Source organism: Canis lupus, chromosome 2 (assembly GCF_048164855.1).
Source record: "Canis lupus baileyi chromosome 2, mCanLup2.hap1, whole genome shotgun sequence".
Classification (NCBI taxonomy): domain Eukaryota; kingdom Metazoa; phylum Chordata; class Mammalia; order Carnivora; family Canidae; genus Canis; species Canis lupus.
Genome location: NC_132839.1, coordinates 39,415,269 through 39,435,212, shown reverse-complemented (window position 1 = coordinate 39,435,212; position 19,944 = coordinate 39,415,269). Strand labels below are relative to the sequence as shown.

At 40.5% G+C, this 19,944-nt stretch overlaps 1 protein-coding gene and 1 long non-coding RNA gene across 6 annotated transcripts in view; one reads left to right on the top strand and one right to left on the bottom strand.

The window, feature by feature from the left end:
• MTMR10 (myotubularin related protein 10) overlaps positions 1–18,893 on the bottom strand; it is a 58,568-nt gene extending 39,675 nt beyond the window's left edge. Inside the window, exons 1-3 of one of the 5 annotated variants that reach the window (XM_072796029.1) lie at positions 18,622–18,893; positions 16,920–16,980; positions 1,838–1,927 (exon numbers count right to left, since the gene is read on the bottom strand). Coding sequence is in view for 2 of the 5 variants with exons in the window: in XM_072795997.1 (XP_072652098.1) it covers positions 16,920–16,980; positions 17,185–17,253 (130 nt within the window). In the remaining 3 variants the exon portion in view is untranslated. Of the gene's footprint in view, positions 1–1,837; positions 1,928–16,919; positions 16,981–17,184; positions 17,269–17,538; positions 17,757–18,621 lie in introns of those variants that run through there. The other 4 variants (XM_072796011.1, XM_072796022.1, XM_072796005.1 and 1 more) reach the window with 4 other exon arrangements.
• LOC140615926 (uncharacterized) lies at positions 16,969–19,287 on the top strand. The gene is made up of 2 exons (XR_012016444.1): positions 16,969–17,556; positions 18,446–19,287. It is a non-coding gene; the product is annotated as an uncharacterized lncRNA (long non-coding RNA).
• The last annotated feature ends 657 nt before the right edge of the window (positions 19,288–19,944 follow it).

Genomic DNA, 19,944 nt, shown 5'->3' with positions numbered 1-19,944 from the left:
GCTAGAGCAGGTTTCAGGTTTGGCATACACTTAGTGGTCTACAGACCCGTTCTCAAAGAAAGTGGGCTGTGGAGGTCATCTTGATGCTCTCCCTCTGCCTTTCACCAGCTTGATGGTATTACCCAGAAAAGAGCTTGTACACTTGTCTGGAGCACTGATTCTTGCAACTGCTACTCAGGGTACACCTCCAGCTCTCTGGCTCTTGTGGCCAGTAGGGCTTCCACTTGGGGTCCCACAAGACTGTATATATTTGCGTACCTTAAAAAGTTGAGGCCTGAGAGTCTGGCTTCCAGTCAGCTGGAACCTAGGTGCCAAGACACTCCCCTCTGGAACACTGACAGGCCTGGCACACGCTAAACTATTGAGAGCTCTTAAAAATATAACAGGCTGACTGACAAGCAGGATGGTTCAAGAGATAACAAAGAGCTGGGGTAGAGCTGGATGATAAGGTTCATCTCCTATACAAGGCCCTTCCTTCAAGACTGAGAGGTAACTGTTCCATTTACTGTATAGAAACCAACACAGAGAGTCAAGCAAAGTGAAGAAACAGAGGAATATGTTTCAAATGAAAGGACAAGATAAAACCTCAGAGAAAAAACATAAACAGAGATAAGCAATTTATCAGATAAAGAGTTCAAACTAATGGTTATAAAGTTGCTCACTGAAAATGAAAACACTAACTCAAAGAGATAAATATACCCCTATATTTATTGCAGCATTATTTACAATAGTCAAGATACTGAAGCAACATAAGTGTCCATCAACAGACAAATGGATAAGGTAAATGTGGTATATGTACACACAACGGAATATCACACAGCCATATAAAGGATGAGACCATACCACCTAAGACAACATGGATGGACCTAAAGGCTATTACAGTAACTAAAATAAGTCAGGTTGAGAAAGACAAATACCATATGATTCCACTCATAAGTGTAATCTAAAATAATAAATAAACAAAAAGTAAAATCAGAACTATAAATACAGAGAGCAAACTGATGATTGCCAGAGGGGAGGAGAGTATGTGGCTGGGCAAAGGAACAGGAGATACTGATCTCCATTTATGGAATGAGTAACTTACGGGAATAAAAAGCAGAGCATAAGGAATGTAGTTGCTGATATTGGAAAAGCAGTGGAAAAGGTCAGATGGTTGCTACACTCGTGGTGAGCAGAGTATACTGTGTAAAGCAAATGACTAATGCTTTACACAGTATACTGTCAAATGACTAGGTTGTATACCTGAAACTAATGTAACATTATGTGTCAACTGTACTCAGATTTTAAAAATTGCATTTAAATTGAAAACAAAAAAGGATGCTCACTGAATTAGGGAGAAAAATTCATAAACACCATGAGAATTGCAACAAAAAGATGAAGACCTAAGAAGATACTGAACAGAAATTACAGAGCTGTTGAACACAATAACTGAACCAAAACACCCCAGAGGGGTTCAACAATAGACTAGATGAAAAAGAAGAAAGAATCAGTCAATTTCAAGACAGGGGAATAAAACCACCCAAATCAAAATAGCAAAAAGACAAAGGATGAAAAAATGTGAGGGCAGCTTAAAGGACTTACTGGATAACATTAAATGGACTGTTTGCAACATAGGGCTCCCAGGAGAAGAGAAAGGGGGAGAAATCTTATTAGAAGAAATAATATCTGAAAACTTCCCTAACCTGGGGAAGGAAACAGGACATCCAGATCCAGGAAGCTCAGAATTCCCAACAAGGGAAACCCAAAGAAACCCACACCAAGACACATTATAATTAAAAATGTCAAAAGTTAAAGACAAAGAGAGAATATTAAAAGTGGCAAAAGAAAAACAACTTACTACAGACAAGGAAGCCCCATAAGGCTATCAGCAGACCTTTCAGCAGAAACTGTACAGGCCAGGAGAGAGTGACACTATATATTCAAAGTGCTGAAAGAAAAAAAAAATCCTTTCAATCAAGAATACTGTACACTGTAAAGTTATCATTCAGAAGTAGAGAAGAAATAAAAAATTTCCCAATCAAAAGCTAAAGAAGTTTATCACCACTAAATTAGCTTTAGAAGAAATGTTAAAGGGACGTTTTTATGCTGAAAAGAAAGGGCACTAATTAATAACAAGAACACATATGAAAGAATACATCTCACTGGAAAGATAAACATATAGTAAAGGTAGTGCATTAATCACTCCTAAAGATTTTAAGTTTAAAAGACAAAAGTAAAAAAATTAACTAAAACTACAATTGCTTACAGGATACAGAATATAAAAACATGTAAAATGTGACATCAAAAACATAAAAGCTGGGTGGGAAGAGTAATAACCTTGAGCTTTACAATGGAATAAAATTTGTTATCAACTTAAAATAGACTGTAACAGAAATAAATTGCTATATGCAAGCTTCATGTTGCAAAACAAAGCAAAAACCTATAGTAAACACAATAAAGATCAAGAGGAAGGAATATAAGCATACCACTAAAGAAAGCCACAAAATTACAAAGGAAGAGAACAACAGAAGGAAAAGAGAGGGACTACAAAAAAACAATATAAAATGGCAGTAAACACATACCTTTCAATAATTAGTTTAAATGTAAACGGACTAAATGCTCCAGTCAAAATATATAGAGTGAGTGAATGGATTAAAAAAAAACAAGACCTATCTATATGCTGCCTATAAGAGACTCACTTTAGATGCATGGACACACAGACTGAAAAAGAAGAATGGTACAAGAGATTTTTCATTGCAAATGGAAACCAAAGCTGGAGTAGCTATACTTAGATCAAACAAAACAGACTTTAGAACAAAGACTGTGATAACAAAGAAGTTTGTTACATGATGATAAAAGGGTCAATCCAACAAGAAAATAAAACATTTGTAAACACGCACCCAACACAGGAACACCTAAATACATAAAAGATAATTATTAACAGACATAAAGGGAGAAATAAGACAGCAATATATTAATAGTTGAGGACTCTATTAATGTCAATAGTTTGAATCAAGTACCAACACAAGAAAATTACAGGCCAATTTCCTTAATGAACACAGATGCAAAAATCCTTGCTAAAATGCTTGCAAACTAAAAAATTCAATAATATGTTAAAACCATCATACACCATAATCAAGTGAGATTTATTCCAGGGATGCAAGGATGGTTCAACATCTATAAATCAGCCAATGTGATACACCGCATTAACAAATTGAAGGATAAAAATCCTATTATTACCTCAATAGATGCAGAAAAGGCATTTGACCAAATTCAACATCCATTTATGATAAAAACTCGACGAAACCAGGCTAGAAGCCCACAGCTAAAAACAAACTTAGTGGTGAAAAATGGAAGGTTTTCCCTATAAAATCAAGAACAAGACGGGATGCATGCTCTTGCCACTGTTTTTTTTTTTTTTTTTTTTTTAAAGATTTTACTTGTTCATGAGAGACATAGAGAGAGAGGCAAAGACAAAGAGAGAGAAGTAGGCTCCATGCAAGGAGATGGATGCAGGACTCAATTCTGGGACTTGAGGATCACGCCCTGAGCCAAAGGCAGACACTCAACCACTGAGCTACCCAGGTGTCCCTCTTGCCACTTTTAATAATACAGTACTGGAACTCTGAGCCACCGCAATTAGGTAAGAAAAAAATAAAAGTCATCCAAATTGAAAATGAAGAAGTAAAATAGTTACTATTTGCAAATGATATGATATATATAGATATATAGATATCTACAACACCTTAAAGGCTTCATGAGAAAACTGCTAAAAGTAATAAATCCAATAAAGATGTGCGATACAAAATCAATACACTAAAAATCAGTTACATTTCTATATACTAATAATGAACTATCAGAAAGAGAAATTAAGAAAACCCACTTACAACTGCATCAGAAAGTATAAAATACCTAGAAATAATTTAACCAAGGTAGTGAAAAACCTGTATACTGAAGACTACAAGATAATAATGAAAAAAACTGAAGATGACACAGATAAATGGAAAGATATCCCAATGCCCATGACTGGAAGAATATTGTTAAAGTGTCCATTCTACCAAAGCAATATACAAATTCAATGCAATCGCTATTGAAAATTCCAGTGGCATTTATCACAGGAATAGAACACACAATCTTAAAATCTGTATGGAACCATAAAAGTAATCTTACAAAAGAACAAAGCTGAAGGCACCATGCTCCCTGATTTCAAACTGTATTATAAAGTTATGGTAATTAAAATAATATGGCATTGGTAAATAGGCACATACATCAATGGAACAGAATAGACAGCCTAAAAATAAACCCACCCACACATAGTCAACTAATCTATAACAAAAGAGCCAATGGTAATACAATGGGGAAAGGACAGTCTCTTTAATAAATGGTATTTAGAAAATTAGGTAGCCATGTGCAAAAGAAACTGGACCACTATTTTATATCATACACAAAAATTAATTTAAAATAGATTAGAATCTTGAATGGAAAACCATAAAACTCCTAGAAGAAAACATAGCTTTTGATGATAATCTTTTGAATCGGACACTAAAAGCAAAAGCAACAAAAGCAGAACAAACACGTGGGATCACATCAAAGGAAAAAGCTCCTGCACAGAAGAAACTATCAAAAGAATGAAAAGGCAACCTAGTGAATGAAAGAAAATACTTTGAAGTTATACATATAAAAGGCTAACATCCAAAATACATAAAAAACTCATACAACTCAACAGCAAAAACAAAAAAAACCCTGATTTTAAAAATGGGTTGAAGATCTAAATAAATATTACTCCAAAGAAGACATACAAATGGCCAATGGTACATGAAAAGATGCTCTATATTGTTAATCGTCAGGGAAATGAAAATCAAAAAGTACAATGAAACATCACCTCACACCTGTTGCAATGGCTATTATCAAAAAGATTAGAAATAACAACTGTTGGCCAGGATGTGGAGAAAAGGCAATCCTCACACTGGTGGTGGGAATGTAAATTGGTACAGACACTGGAAAACAGTATAAAGTTCCTCAAAAATTAAAAACATAACTACGATATGATCCAACAATTCCACTTCAATTATTCAGTCATAAAAGAAAATGAAATCTTGCCATTTGCAACAACATGGATGCACCTTGGGAGCATTAAATGCTAACTGAAATCAGTCAGACAAATACCGTATAATCTCTCTTATATGTGGAATCTAAAAAAACAAACAAAAACAACAAACAAAAACAACCCAAGGTCTTAGACACAGAAAACTACTTAGTGTTTGCCAGAGGTGGAGGATGGGAGGAATGGGTGGTTTGGGTTTTTGTTTTTTAATTTAAATAAATTGAATTTAGAAAAAAAATCTTAAAATAGGGTATATTCCATAAAGCCAAAGTGAGTTTCTCTCTGTACCCAAATTATAACTTACTTGGCAACAAAACTTTAAAATATAGTTTTAGAGTTAAAAGGGCAGATTAAAAAAAGTGAGAGGTCAAAACAAAATTTATAACCTGCCTTGAGGAAAGGAGAAGAAATGAGTGGGAAATATCAGAAAGGGAGACAGAACATGAGAGACTCTTACTCTGGGAAACGAACCAAGGGGTGGTAGAAAGGGAGGTGGGCGGGGGGTGGGGGTGACTGGGTGACGGGCACTGACGGGGGGCACTTGATGGAATGAGCACTGGGTGTTATGCTATATGTTGGCAAGTTGAACTCCAATAAAAAATAAGTAAATAATAATAATAAAAATATAATGTGCCTTGAAAGGAGTAATTTATTTAAAGTGTGGTCTTCATTAAAATAAACCTTAATTTCAAGATCTAAAACTCAATTAGACCCATGGACATTTTTAAGCAATCTGTCCTTCAGGGTCAATGGTAGAAAAGTGAGGGTACTTCATCTACTTCATCTATATTTATCATAAAAACCTTAACAGTGGTGGATAGGACCTGTTTGCTGATAAGCCCCAGATACCTACCAATTCAAGAAAGCAACTACAGTCTCAAAATGATCCTTTCTCTCAATAAAACTGTTATAATAAATTTGAGTTGCAATAACAACTTTTATTCAAAGTTCTTTTTTTTTTTTTTTAAAGATTGTATTTATTAATTCATGAGAGACAGAGAGAGAGAGAGGCAGAGACACAGGCAGAGGGAGAAACAGGCTCCATGCAAGGAGCCCAACGCCAGACTGGATGTTGGGAATCCAGGATCACGCCCTGAGGCAAAAGCAGGCGTTCAACCACTGAGCCACTCAGGCGTCCCTTATTCAAAGTTCTTAAAAATACACAAAATTATTTTAAGAACAGCAACCTACCATTTACTTGATGATTCAATTCAAATTTACTCATGTCAAATTCTCAGCTTAAATCATTTGAGTAATTTTCCATATGAAGACAAGCCTGCTTCACATGACCTGTGACCTTGCTCTTTGCTACTATCTTCCTCACCCTCACATCACAGTGCCCTGATAATGCCTAAGGCTCATACTGCTTTCACTGGATGGGGTCTTTGCACATGTTGTTCCCATTTCCCAGAATATTTTCCCTTAGCCTAATCACTTTTTCAGAAATTCCTTTTCTTTTTTTTTTAAATCTCCCTGCCTGGATTAAATTCCTCAATCCTAGCATCATATACTTGTATTTTCTAGCATTTATACAGCTACAGTTTTATATATATATTTAAATCACTACCTGTCCCACCCTCGTGATCATATGCTTCATGAGGGTAGAAGGTGGACTGATTTTTCCTAAATGCTGAAATTTCAGTTCCTAGACAAATGTCTAGCACAAGGTAGGTGCCTATTAAATGAGTGTTGAAGATGTGAACAAATTAAATCACTTCTCTGTTCCCTAGTTCACCAGGCAAATACCACCAATAGAAGAGAAGGTGCTCTAGACAGAAGAGAAATCACAAATTTAATATGACCAAGCAGGTCATATTATGCTTACACCTTATCCAAGAGGGTAAGGAGATAGACTAATGGGTATACTCACATGAAGTCAGAAAAAAGGCACAGAATTGTTATGCTTCCCTATACACACATACGGAGTTGTAAAATATACCAATCAGAGTTTCTCAACATTTTTCCTATTTGATTTTTACAACAACCCATAAGGTGTGAGAAATAAGAGACTTGGACCCAAAGAAGTTATATCACTTTCCTGAGATTTAAAAAATAGTAAGAAGTAAATTTTCAACTTATAACCAGGTGTTCTGATCTCAAATCCAGTATTTGTTTCTCTATGCTTACATAAAATTAAATATACTGTATCTAGAAATAGTAAGCACCAAAACCGAATTAAAGATTCAAGGTACTAGTCTTAACTGGATTCTGATGAGAAAAAAATTTGAAATGACAAAAATATATATTCATCAAATGAATTATTCATCAAATAATTTAAATACATAAAATTTAAATCTTCCATATAGCTCTTTGAACCCAATGCTTCCCAATTATCAGAATGTGGGCTAGTGAATACTCAACCCTTCTTCCCACCAAGAAACCTTAGCTTAACTTGAAAGAAAAAAAATACCACCTAAATTATTATTCACATTCACAGTTAGATGTCATACTCCTGTAACACTGACTTCATACTACAACTACTGATTCACCAAGTATAACCTATATCATTTCAGGCTGTGCCACTTAACTAGCAAACTCATCAACCCAAGGACTCTCAAAACAATGCTACAAAAATTCATTCAGTTGTAACTTTAAATGTATGTTATGTATGTATGTTATGTACATGTATGTTATGTTATACTTATGTATGTTATACTCAAAAGTTTACTCAAAAAAAAAAAAAAAAAAGCCATACCACAGGCCTGTTTTAGATTCCTGAGAATTGGAGAAGACATGGTAATGAAAAGAGATGGAGGTCTTGTGAGACAGGGCATGGCAGCCTCATAGTACCATCAGCCAATTGTATTTATGATGCACACACTCAAGGACAGCCCTCCTTCTCTAGCAATGTGATCCTCTTACTAACGGCACAAATGTAAAATGTCAAGCCCATGAATGCAGTGAGAATGAGACAAAAAGGAGAATGCATTTAATGAGTCCAGGGGTTGGCTGAACACAGCCAATGGACCAAGTCTAGCCCTGGTTTATGTAAAAAAACTTACTGAAACATATCCATACTTATTTGTGTATTGTCTATGACTGCTTTCAGGGGACAAAAGCAGAGCTGAGTACTTGCAACAGAGACTTTATCGCCTTCAAAGTTCAAAACATTTACTGCCTGATACTTTACAGAGAAACAGCTTGACATGGTTTCTTAAGAACTTTTATATAAATTCAGATGGATACAGAAACATAAAGAGATGTGTATATACGTGAGTTAGTAATACAGGTACATATCTTCTACTCTGGCCCCTACAGGCCTAAAAGCAGTGACACCCCATCAACAAAGCACATTCAGCACACAGATCTTGGTGTGTCGTTCTCCAATGACAGGAACCTGGGATCCTTGTGGAAACAGCTATTTCCAGGGCCGCAGCAGAGACAACTCAACATGAATAGGGAGTCTCTGGTAGTTCCAGAATGCCAGAAAGTAAGGAAGGAGATAGTGGAGGGAGGACATTTCAAAAGGATGCAGGCACCAATATGCAAGAATTCATCAGTCCATCAGTAAAAATAGAGAAACTACCAGACTAAAGACGCTAAGAAGACATAATGACTAAATACACTATGGTACCCCGATGGCATTTTGGAATAGCTAATGGACATTAGTGGAAAAACTAGGGAAATGTGAAAAGTTGAAGTTTAGTTAATAGCATAGCTAATTTCTTAATTTAGCTAAATTTAACAATGTCAGGTAAGATATTTAACATGAGTTTATTTAACTGTTTTATGAATCCAAGTTTATTTAAAAATAAAACTGAGAAAAAACTGGACAAGAAATATAAAAGTAACGACAACAACAAAAGTTGAATAGGGACTCTTTGGGCTATGGTCTTTTAGGGCAACTGAAGCATCACACAATGCTGAGAGGGGAAAATGGGAATGAGCCCTTGGGAGAGGAAGAGAAATCAGGTGGGATGGAGGGGAGGATGAAAAGGAGGGCACTTCTGGAGAGATGCTCTGTTTGGGTCTTATTATTAAGCATATAATTAAGTAAATGTCAAGTTAACCTGGCTTGAGGTTTACTTGATAACACTAAATTATGTTCACATGGAACCAGTCTTTAAAATATTTGGATCATGTAGCACGGCTATCAGCTCTCATAATCATTTTCTGCTCATATTCCATAATAAAGCAGTAACACTGGGTAGGAGCTGTTGCAGCTACTGCAAGTACTGCAATTCTGTGAGACAGAACACTAGCTTACAGACAGGAAAGGGGAGGAAAAAAAAAAAAAAAAGGCCTCTTCCTAGAGAGAACAGAAACATAAATAGAGGAGTACTGAGATGGTCCTTGCTGCATCTGAAATTAGAAAGCCCTAAGAAAGAAAACACCTAACAAAAGCTTCAAAACTCCAGAAGACCATGAAGTTTTCCCAAAGACTGTACTCCTGTGCTTGTCAGGTGGCAAAGCAGGGCTGTGTCAGCCTTGCACTGGCTCATGAGAACCTCCAGTTCCTCCTCCCCCGACACCCTCAATCCCCAGCTCTGTGCCCGCAAGTGGACAGCCTGCAATCAGCCCCGGTGGGAGGATTTTTACCACCAAGCACTTTCCAGCACAGCTCTGGAGGGAAGCCTCATGGAAGATAAAGTAGGAAATTTGTTTCACTGTAGGGTAAGCAAAAAGCACCACAGAAAAAGCTAGCTAAATCAGATGATGGGTCAGGAGTTTCTATTACAACCTGGGAAGGAATCAAGAAATCACCAAAATTTGTTTTCTCAAGACCCTTCCACCCATAAAAATAAACAAGGAAATATAATTAAAATTAATAAATCTCCAAAAATGGTATAGCTAAGATAGTTTTTAACTTCCAGAGAACCAAAAAATCCTGTTGTGTTACCTTTTGTAATGCCTTACACATTTACAAAGTCAATAAATAAGTGGTTGATGAATAAAAATACATTTCCCCATACATTTTAGCTTGGAAAACAGCTACAGAAAAAGCCTTACTGTATACAGTGGCTAACTAGCCTATGAAATATGTTTAGGCCAAAAGCGTCATTCAATATATGGCTTTACATATGGTGACTGGCCGTCTGGAACTGAGCGGATTCTTGACATGCGAGACTTTTCAGCACTAATACCACGACACTCACAGGCAAAGTGGGACCAGGTGTCACCCTAGTTGTAGATAAATTCAGGAATTAAAATGGCCTAAAAATTATTAAGGGAGGGTGAAACTGCATAGAAGACAAACACAAAATGTCTGAAGCCATCATGGGTACCAAGGGTCCAATTTTGCAGGTCACACGATACAAAAAAAGCCTGTAATCAAGGAGCATGTCCAGTAAGTGCCACACACAACGCGGGCTGAAGGAGGGTTAGAAGTGCAGACCCTGCGAAGAAACTAGAAGGAAATATTAAAGGCAGAAGGGGACTGACATAGGACATGTGATAACAACAGTGATAACATCCTAAATAAGGAACCGGGCACCTGGGAGAGAGAAAGGAACCAGAGAGACTGAAGCAGGTATCAACACTGGAAAACAGGGCACAGGTAAGCAAGGTGGAGTGTTGGCAAATTGCAGAGGTTACAGAACTTGGGTTTTTATCTTGGGTAAGCAGGATTTACACGTGTAAATTCATGGCAGAGATTCTGAGTAGGAGCTAAGGTGCAGAGAGACTGATGGTCAGAAATGAGGAAGCGAGCAACAAAATGCTGGCCCACGGAACAGCAGTGGCAGCCTAAGGACAGCCCTGAAGGCTCTCTAGGGGAGGGATAAACATGATGGTTACCTGCTTCACAGCTCCAAAATGGAGTTACACATCCTTCTGGGCTTTTAAAAGCAACATAGGTATGAATTAAAATACTACAAAAAAATCAGTCTATAATCATCTCTAAAGTCGATGTACAAAAAGGTGTATTAAAAAACAACACAAAATGTTAAACACCCAAAAGAGAACATCTACCTATAAGGGATTTACCATGCCAGTGAGGAAATACGAATTAGTGAGGCAGAAAACAAGAACAGTACATAAATGATCTAAACAGTGAATATGTAAAAAATAAACAGGACATCTACTCAACAATAGCTATTTTCATTTTCCAGATGGCTCGGGTCGTATGCTTTTCTGATCCAATTACAAAAGACTCTGACAATGAGTGCATTCATTATCGACCTAACAGTTAATCTCAATGCTGAAAGTGCTGCTGGCATTACAGATGGCAAGGGGGAAAGAGCTGAGCCAACACACAGCCTTAGCACAGTAGCTGAGGCTCAGGAGGCACTCGAGATGCCCAGCAGAAGTCATTTCCTGACAACTCCCTCAACCCCAAATTTCACTTTGGTGACCTTCCTCTGAGCCCTCACAACCTCTGCTCTTCTGAAGCATTTCCCCCAATGAACTAAAACTCTCTGAGGGCCGGACACCAACTTTTCTTTTAGCTTTCTACTCCTCCACCAGACAGTGTGGACCATGCATTCAATACCTATGGAACAATCAACTCATTACTGTTAGCCACAGTGTTTCAAGCCATTCTCCCTTCTACCTGGCAGATCCTTAACAAGATCCCATCCAAGAGTTAGAAGAGAGAAAAGGCCAACAAGCCCACTTACTGCAAATCTCCCAACCTCACCACAAAGCCGCTGGCATTTCACCAGCCTCCGCTTCGGCACAGCCAGCAACAGGAAGTCCACTGCCTCCCAGGGCAGTCCGTTTTCTGGCAGCTAAAATTAAAAGTTGCTCCTCAAGTTGGGTCAAAATCTGTCACTGCTGTGGAAAGGGTACAGCCAAGGACAGAACTCTTTTTACCTCACTAAAGAACTTCTAGGCAGATATCCAATCCACCCTCTCTCCAGTTCCAAAGCATAAATCTGTACCCTAATGTCACCAGTGTGGTCAGGTAGGCCCTGCTGCTTACTGGTTAAAGGCATAGCCTGGGAGTCAGGCTCAGAATTCTGGCCTGCCCTTGCTAGCTGTGCAATACTGTGCAAGTTATTTCACATGTGCAACTATAGTTTTCTCACCTGGCACAAGAAGAAATGAAGAGTAACCTGAAAGCTATGTATTAAATAAGGATTTTAATTGAAAGTATCAAAAGTGTGCCTACAGCTTACAAAAAGAATTCTGTGGCTTTTCTGTTAGCTAGATTTCAAGGAAATAGAGCCTAGGAGCTTGAACCTTTAGAAGTACCCCCTCAGTATTGTGCCTCTGCCTCTAAAACATGTGACTTTACTCTTTGGGGCAGGTTTTCTGGAGCTATGGCCACGGGCATAATTACCAAAAAGCGATCTCTTCCCTTGGTACCGATCTGAAAATATCAGGAGGCAGAACTGTGCTCATTTTTGCAGTCTGCGGGTGGGTTATTATCCTTGCTGGCCACACTAGAATCCAAGGTGGTGTGGGGATAGGGAAGATCAATGCGTCAAAAGATAGAGGGTACAGTTTTTCAGAAAAAGTGAAAAGACGCTTAGGCAGACAAAATTCCTGATGTTTTCTGTGTAAATGCTCAATAAATTGTACCTATGAGGAGCATCTGGGTGGTACAGTCCGTTAAGCATCTAACTCTTGGTTTTGACTCAAGTTATGATCTCAGAGCCCTGTGATCTAGCCCCACAATGGGCTCTGTGCTCAGCATGGAGTAGGCCTGGGATTCTCTCTCCTTCTCTCTCTGCCCCTCCCACCTGTGCATGCGCTCTCTCTCTCTCTCTCTAAAATAAATAAATAAATCTAAAAAAAAAATTCTATGATATAAAAACCTCATCAATAGTTTCTAGTTCAGATTCCACAAATGAGGTATACTACCTGATTCAGGCAACCAACACAGAGTTCTTAACCTTTTATTTTGCTAACTTAAAACCTTCTTTAAAGCCATAGCTACTATCACCATCATTTAACAGAGAACATATCTACACCAGGAAAGTGGGAAGGACAAAATCTCAGAATACAGGATAATCCTTTAAGTCAACTCAGCCCTGTGGGAGAAAAGCTGCATTTTTCTTGATTTTCTCAATTTGACCAAGGGCTGGTAAAAACTCCATCTGGGTCTGATGCCAGCCAGACTTGGGAAACAGTGATACAGATCACTATCTCCTACCTGTCCACAGGCTTTGCTGTGATTCAGGCACACTACTCCTCTAGCACTTTCTCCATCTAGCACAGAGCCAGGCACCCAGCCCAGATCCTCAGTAAACTGCTTCACCAGTCCAGCAGCTATCTGAAAAAAGATAGGAGCATGGTCTGGGGCGCCTGGGTGGCTCAGTCAGTTAAGCGTCCAATTCTTGATTTCAGCTCAGGTCATGATCTCAGGGTTCTAAGACCGAGTCCCACATTAGGCTTCATGCCCAGATTCTCTTTCCCTCTCCTTCTGCCTCACCTCCCCAAAACCTATATGAAGATAGTCTGGTAGTACTCGCCCTAACAAATACATGCTGGAATATACATGAACACACATGCATTTAAAAATTCAAACTCTCCCTATTTTCAAAAGGATTTGATTTTACACATATACAATATAATCATTAAAACAATAAGATTTCTGTAATGATGGGAAAACGGAGAGAAAGCCCAGGCAAAGCTAGCTGCTTTGACAGGGTATTATATCTCAATTCTAGGCATAGATAATAATTCTCTTAAGAAGTGTGGCTCTGGGAGACAGCAGAGACACAAGGCATAAAATAGTACAGTCTTCTACTACTGAATCAGAGAGCCGGTCTGTCTGCATGTGCACATGGCTATGGTTAACAATTCAAGCTGGTGTTCTGAGGAGTTCTTTCAGTCATTCACGCTATCAGCATCTCAATGCACTATGCTAGACATCAAGGTCACAAGGCTGAATTAGGTACAACCTCCATCTCAAGGAGGTTCATGAACCAGGCTAATTGAAAATTACTAACATAAAGCACAGTCTAAATTAAATGACCAGTTTCTTCTATTTTCTTCACTTAATAAGAAACAAAGATCATTTTAAATTTACCCTTTTTAAGTTCCAAAGGAACACACAGTAACTATACACAAACAATTCATTTCATGTCTAATTTTCATCTGCTTGTAAAAACTCAAACTTTGGGCAACTAAAGTAGGATATGCTTGAACCCTTGAATGCCAAAGCATAACATCAATACTAGATCTCTGAACAATTACTTCTTGTTCATGTGCCTGTGTAAAGCCACAGATGACCTGGCCAAGTTTCCTCTTGATTTCTGATATAACTATGGCAAGAACTCTATTATTAAGCCCTCTTAGTAAAAACCGTCACCTAGCCCAGGTCCTCAGGTCACCAATGCCTCAGTCACTTTCCACCTGTCTTCCAGATTTCACCAGCAGAGCAGTAGGATGCAGGGCAAAGGAGGAGCAACAGAGGTTGCTAGTCAGAAACACGACTCAAGAGGGAAAGCAGGAAACAGACCAAAATGGGGTGCCTGATAGGCGGAAACTGGGGAGTGTGTGGGAAGGCCAAGAAGAACAGAAGGGATGAGGAAGGAAGGCAAAAGACACATTCATTGAGGATTGGCTAAATGTTTTTTTAAGAAACAGGTTAGCTGCAAACAAAATCCAGGGTACCAGAGCCATCATGTTTGCATACCCAGAGCCAGTGCAAGAAAAAGTAACACGAACCACAATATCTAGATTTAGCTGCCCTTTCTAGGACACATAAACCACTTCCAGTCAGTAAATAAGTTCTTATCTTCCCCCAGAAAACTCTGACTTTTTAGTAGAAAGGTCAGTTTTTAGTGAATTCTACAGAAAGGATACTCCTCCATCAGTGTGAAGTTCTACAAACCCACTGATATTTAGTAACACTTTCGTAAGCATATCTTAAATATAAAAGTCAATCCTAAAGAAATCAAGCACTATCATTTGTCCCTAAGACCTGTTGTTTATTAATGTTAAGTCATAACATCAGAAGAGGGCCTTATTCAGACAAAGTAAAGGAAGCCAAAGTTCAATAGCTCCCAGGCACTCAAGATGAGTACTTTTTCCCACAGCTGACTCTTAAATGCCTGGAGTGACTAAGGCTCAAACAAGTAGGCACAGGGAGTAAAGGTTACATACTAATTCTATTGTTCAAAGTACAAAGGATTATTTAGTACACACTGGTCTGATGAAAAGCATTAACAAAGTAAAGCCAAAATATTTATAATGACTCTCATAATAAAGTCTAAAAACAATTTTTAAGAGTTAGCATCCATAATATTGAACCACAGATTGACTGTAATATTATTTGTTCCTGCTTAACGTTTAAAATTTTATTTTATTTTTAAAGATTTTGTTTATTTATTTATGAGAGACACAGAGAGAGAGGCAGAGACACAGGCAGAGGGAGAAGCAGGCTCCGTGCAGGGAGCCTGAGGTGGGACTCGATCCCACGTCTCCAGGATCACATCCCCGGCTGAAGGCGGCACTAAACCGCTGAGCCACCCAGGGCTGCCCAACATTTAAAATTTTAAAGCACAAAATTTAAAGTTTCCATATTTGTTCAATTACTACCTATAAAGTTCTAATCATTTTACTAGATTTAGCATTAAGTAATGACTAAGATTTTTAAATGCTGAGGGTAGCCACACAAATTGATATTCGATTAGATTCCAGGTTTAAAACAGGCTTTCCTAAGTATCTGGCTACTCCCCCCAATAATCATAGTATTGTTATACAATTCAAAATATCAATTAAGGGACGCAAGGGTGGCTCAGCAGTTGAGTGTCTGCCTTCGGCTCAGGGCGTAATCCTGGAGTCCCAGAATCGAGTCCCACATCCGGCTCCCTGCATGGAGCCTGCCTCTCTCTCTCTGTGTCTCTCATGAATAAATAAATAAAATCTTTAAAATATATATATCAAATAATATTTTAGATGCTTTAAAACTAAACAACTATCTATCACCAATTCCTACCTCTACCTCTTAAGGTGTTCTCAAGTAAATTTTGTTCTAAACCAGTGCTTCTCCACTGGGAGAAGATTTTGCTCCTAGAGGCAAAGAATTAAAAATAAGTTTTGGCAACATCTGGAGACATTTTGGTGGTCACAACTAGGAGGTGGAGAAGGGAGTTACTGGTGTCTGGTGGGTAGAGGCCAGGGATACTGCTTAATATCCTACAATGCATGGGACAGTCCCTGTAACAAAAAACTATCAGGCCCAAAACATCAACAGAAGCTCTGTTGGGAAACCCTATTCTAAACAAAAACAAGTAAATTTGCAAACACAGCTGACACCTTCCAAAAAACGATTGCCAAGTAAGTAATTCAAAGTTCACTATGCTTTGTTATTGGTATAGAGACCCAAACATAATAAAAGTTGCTTTTCATACTATTAAAATGATGATCTATTAATCATTAACGCATGAAGTTGCAGACATGAAGGGCAAAGAGTACTCTCACTACCTAACCAAATAATGATTGCTTTAAAAATGAACACTTCGGGAGACAAAAAAAGAAACGAGGTACCGATATTCTTGACAGCCTTCTAGGGTGCTTACATTTTCAAGGACAAACACCAATTAATCACTACTTTTTTGTTGCTGTTGTTTAGTTCTAACGAAGTTTTTCTGCCATCTCAGTGGTTAAATTTTTTTTAAGGTTTTATTTATTTATTCATGACAGACACACACACACACACACACACACACACACAGAGAGAGGCAGAGACACAGGCAGAGGGAGAAGCAGGCTCCATTCAGGGAGCCCGACGTGGGACCCGATCCCAGGTCTCCAGGATCACACCCCACGCTGAAGGCGGCGCTAAACCGCTGGGCCACCGGGGCTGCCCTGTAGTTAGATTTTTAACCGGATAAAGCTTAAAATAAATACAAGGGGGAAGTTAACCTCACGGTACTAGTTGGTAGAATGATCCTGAACCAGAACACATTGCTGAAGTATCTGTTGAAACTCTGATGTTTACCTGGCAAAAGGACTGGCTCCAGTTTTTTAATCTTCGGTTCCGAATTAATCTTATCGTCAGTCTGAAATACATTAGCAAAGTGAATCAGGATCAAAACTTTTCCTCCCCCGTGAGATACTAAAGCAACTTTTGTTTTCTAAGTGATGACACACACACAACAGACACCTATTTCCCCCGCCCCCTTAAAATCTTTCACATGTTTTACTAGATCTTTTATTAAAGATCTGTTCATTGTCGACTGGAAGTCTAACAAAAGCATGCAAACCGCCTGTGCCGCTCCCAGGTGTTCGCATTCCGGACAGGTGACCCCTTCCACCGGATGCCCACGGGCCATACAAGCAAGCTGGCGGCCACCGCGCGGACGACTGCCAGGCGCGCTACTACATAAATCCAACCCCAAACGCTCGCTCCCTTGAGTCTCGACGCACAAACTAGGGAGCACAGGTCTCGGGGCAGAGAATGGCTGCGGAGAAGTTGCCCAAGTTTCCACCGAGCCAGTGGGGGCTCCCGAGAAGGTGCGTTTCCCGCCGCTGGGGCTCCGGCAACCCCGCGGCTGGGGACCCGGGGACCCGGGGACCCGGGGAGCCTCCCCGGAAGCTCCGAGGAGAGGGTTGTTTACCTGCGGCGGCGGCAGGAGGTAGGACCTGAAGGTGGGTCTGGGAGGCTTGAGGGAGAACATGGTGTCGCCGCCTTTTCGCTCTGGCCGGGTCCCACCGCCCGCCAGCGGTAGCGCCTACGCCTCCCGACGCCCCGGGGTCGGAGCTCCCCGTGCGGCCGCCCAGGCCCCGTCTGCGGCCACCCCGGCCGGGCGGACTGACGGGCGGGGACACCGCGGAGCGCCCGCCCGAGCGGGGAGGAGCCGGGGCCAAGTCGGGTCGACTCGGGCGCCGGAGCCCATCCCCGGAAGGGGCCCGGCGCCCCGCCCCGAGAGACGGTGCGCGCGAGGCCGGCGGCCGGCCGCTCCCGGCCTCTAGGCCGCGCTGGTGCCGGGAGGCAAGGCTTGCGCTGCCCGCCTGCCGCCGGGACCTCAGCGAGGGCGCCGGGGGGAGCGGGGCTCGGCGGCCATCTTGGGAGCGCAGCCGGGGTACGGCGGTGCTACGGCGGCCCGCGGGGATCACGGCGCGCCGCGGGGACCTACGGCGGCCCGCGGGGGTCACGGCTGAGGCCGGAGGGGGCCGGCGACCTGGGCTCGGATCCCCGTCCTTCGCGGCTGCTCCGCGCTCTCTCTTTTCCTGGGACAGCTGCTTGCACTGCTACTCGTTCGTCACCCAGCTTGCGCAGTCACTGCGGGTTTTAAGTCGTCGGGAGGAGCCCGGGGGACTGGGGAAGGGGACTCTGGTGCCCTGGGCTCAGTCACCTCGCGCACCCAGCGTGCGAGGGACCCACTGGGGGAGAGGACAGGTGCTGCCCGCAGTGACCAGGATCTAACGGCCTGTGCTCTCTGCACTCATGTGATAAAGCTCTCTTAGAAGTCCCACGAGCGGGGAAGACTTTGTTCCATCCTCCCGTCTGCTGTCTTTCCGCAGAGCTTTGAGGCCGGGATGTCCTACCAGCCAAGCGGACCGCTGATTTCCGTGGGATGCGCGGCCGCGAGACTATGGACAGATGACACTGGCGGCCAGCCAGACTCCTCAACGTCGTTTATGAACTTCTGCCCTCCTTATTAAAATGTAATGTGGGGGGAAGATGGGAAGCAAGTTACCTTCCTTTCTTTTTCCTGCCCATCCTCTCAGGCACAGATACTAATGAGCAGAGAAGTGATCAGAAGCCCCGTGAGAGTGAGGGTCTAGCAGTGTGAGGACCTTCAGGCAGGCTATCGGCCAAATAATCTGCCCATTGATTGCAAGGAACAGATAATGAATTTCAGCATATGGAGCGCAGGGCATTTCTTAACTCTGAACCGGAGCAGTCTTTGGTGGAAGGAGGCTCGTGATGTATCATTTTGGTGAATCTATTAGTTGAGGCTTAATTTTGCTTTGAAGAGTAAAACCCTAGTCCAGCATTTTATAACTGATGTCACAAGGAAGCTGTGATGTGGCCAGATGAATCACAATCATACTGACAATGCTAATTGAAACATTAAAAAGTTTTTAAGATTCCGAAGTTTGCTTTTTCTCTGAAAATAATTTATCCTGGGTTCAAAACCCTACTGATCTGTCTTGTTCATTTGTTTGGGTAACAAATGATTTCATTTGCTCAGGAACCAAAGTTGTACTTAAAGTGTTAAGTTCATTTGGTTATAGGTGTTAAAAACACTTGTGTACATACATTTAAAAATTTTTATGAATAGTCTGATTTTTCTACCTGAACTGGATTTAAAAAAAAAAAAAAATCCATGCAAAAAAGATCAGATTTGTGGTAACCAGAAGCAGGGGTAGGAGAGGGGGAATTAGAGGAAGGTGATCAAAAGATACAAACTTCTGGTTACAAGATACATAAATGTTAAGGATGTAATGTATAGCATGATATAATGTATAGTTAATACAGTTGTATGATATATATAGGAAGGCTGTTAAGAGAGTAAATCCTATGAGTTCTCATCACAAGAAAATTGCTTTCTTGGTTTCCTTTCTCTTTATTGTGTCTGTATAAGATGGTGAATGCTCCCTCAACTTATTGTAGTAATCATTTCACAGTATATGTAAGTCATTATGCATCTTAACTTATACAGAATATATATATATATATTTATATATATATAATATATATATATATTAAACTTATACAGTATATGTCAATTATGTCTCAACACTGGGGGAAAATGGATATTTTTTCCACAAATACTCTTCAAGCAATATGTGGGTTTTCTCTCTACTTGAGTGACTTTTTTTTTTTTTTTTAATTTTTATTTATTTATGATAGTCACAGAGAGAGAGAGAGGCAAAGACACAGGCAGAGAGAGAAGCAGGCTCCATGCACGGGGAGCCTGACATGGGACTCGATCCCGGGTCTCCAGGATCACGCCCTGGGCCAAAGGCAGGCACCAAACCGCTGCACCACCCAGGGATCCCTACTTGAGTGACTT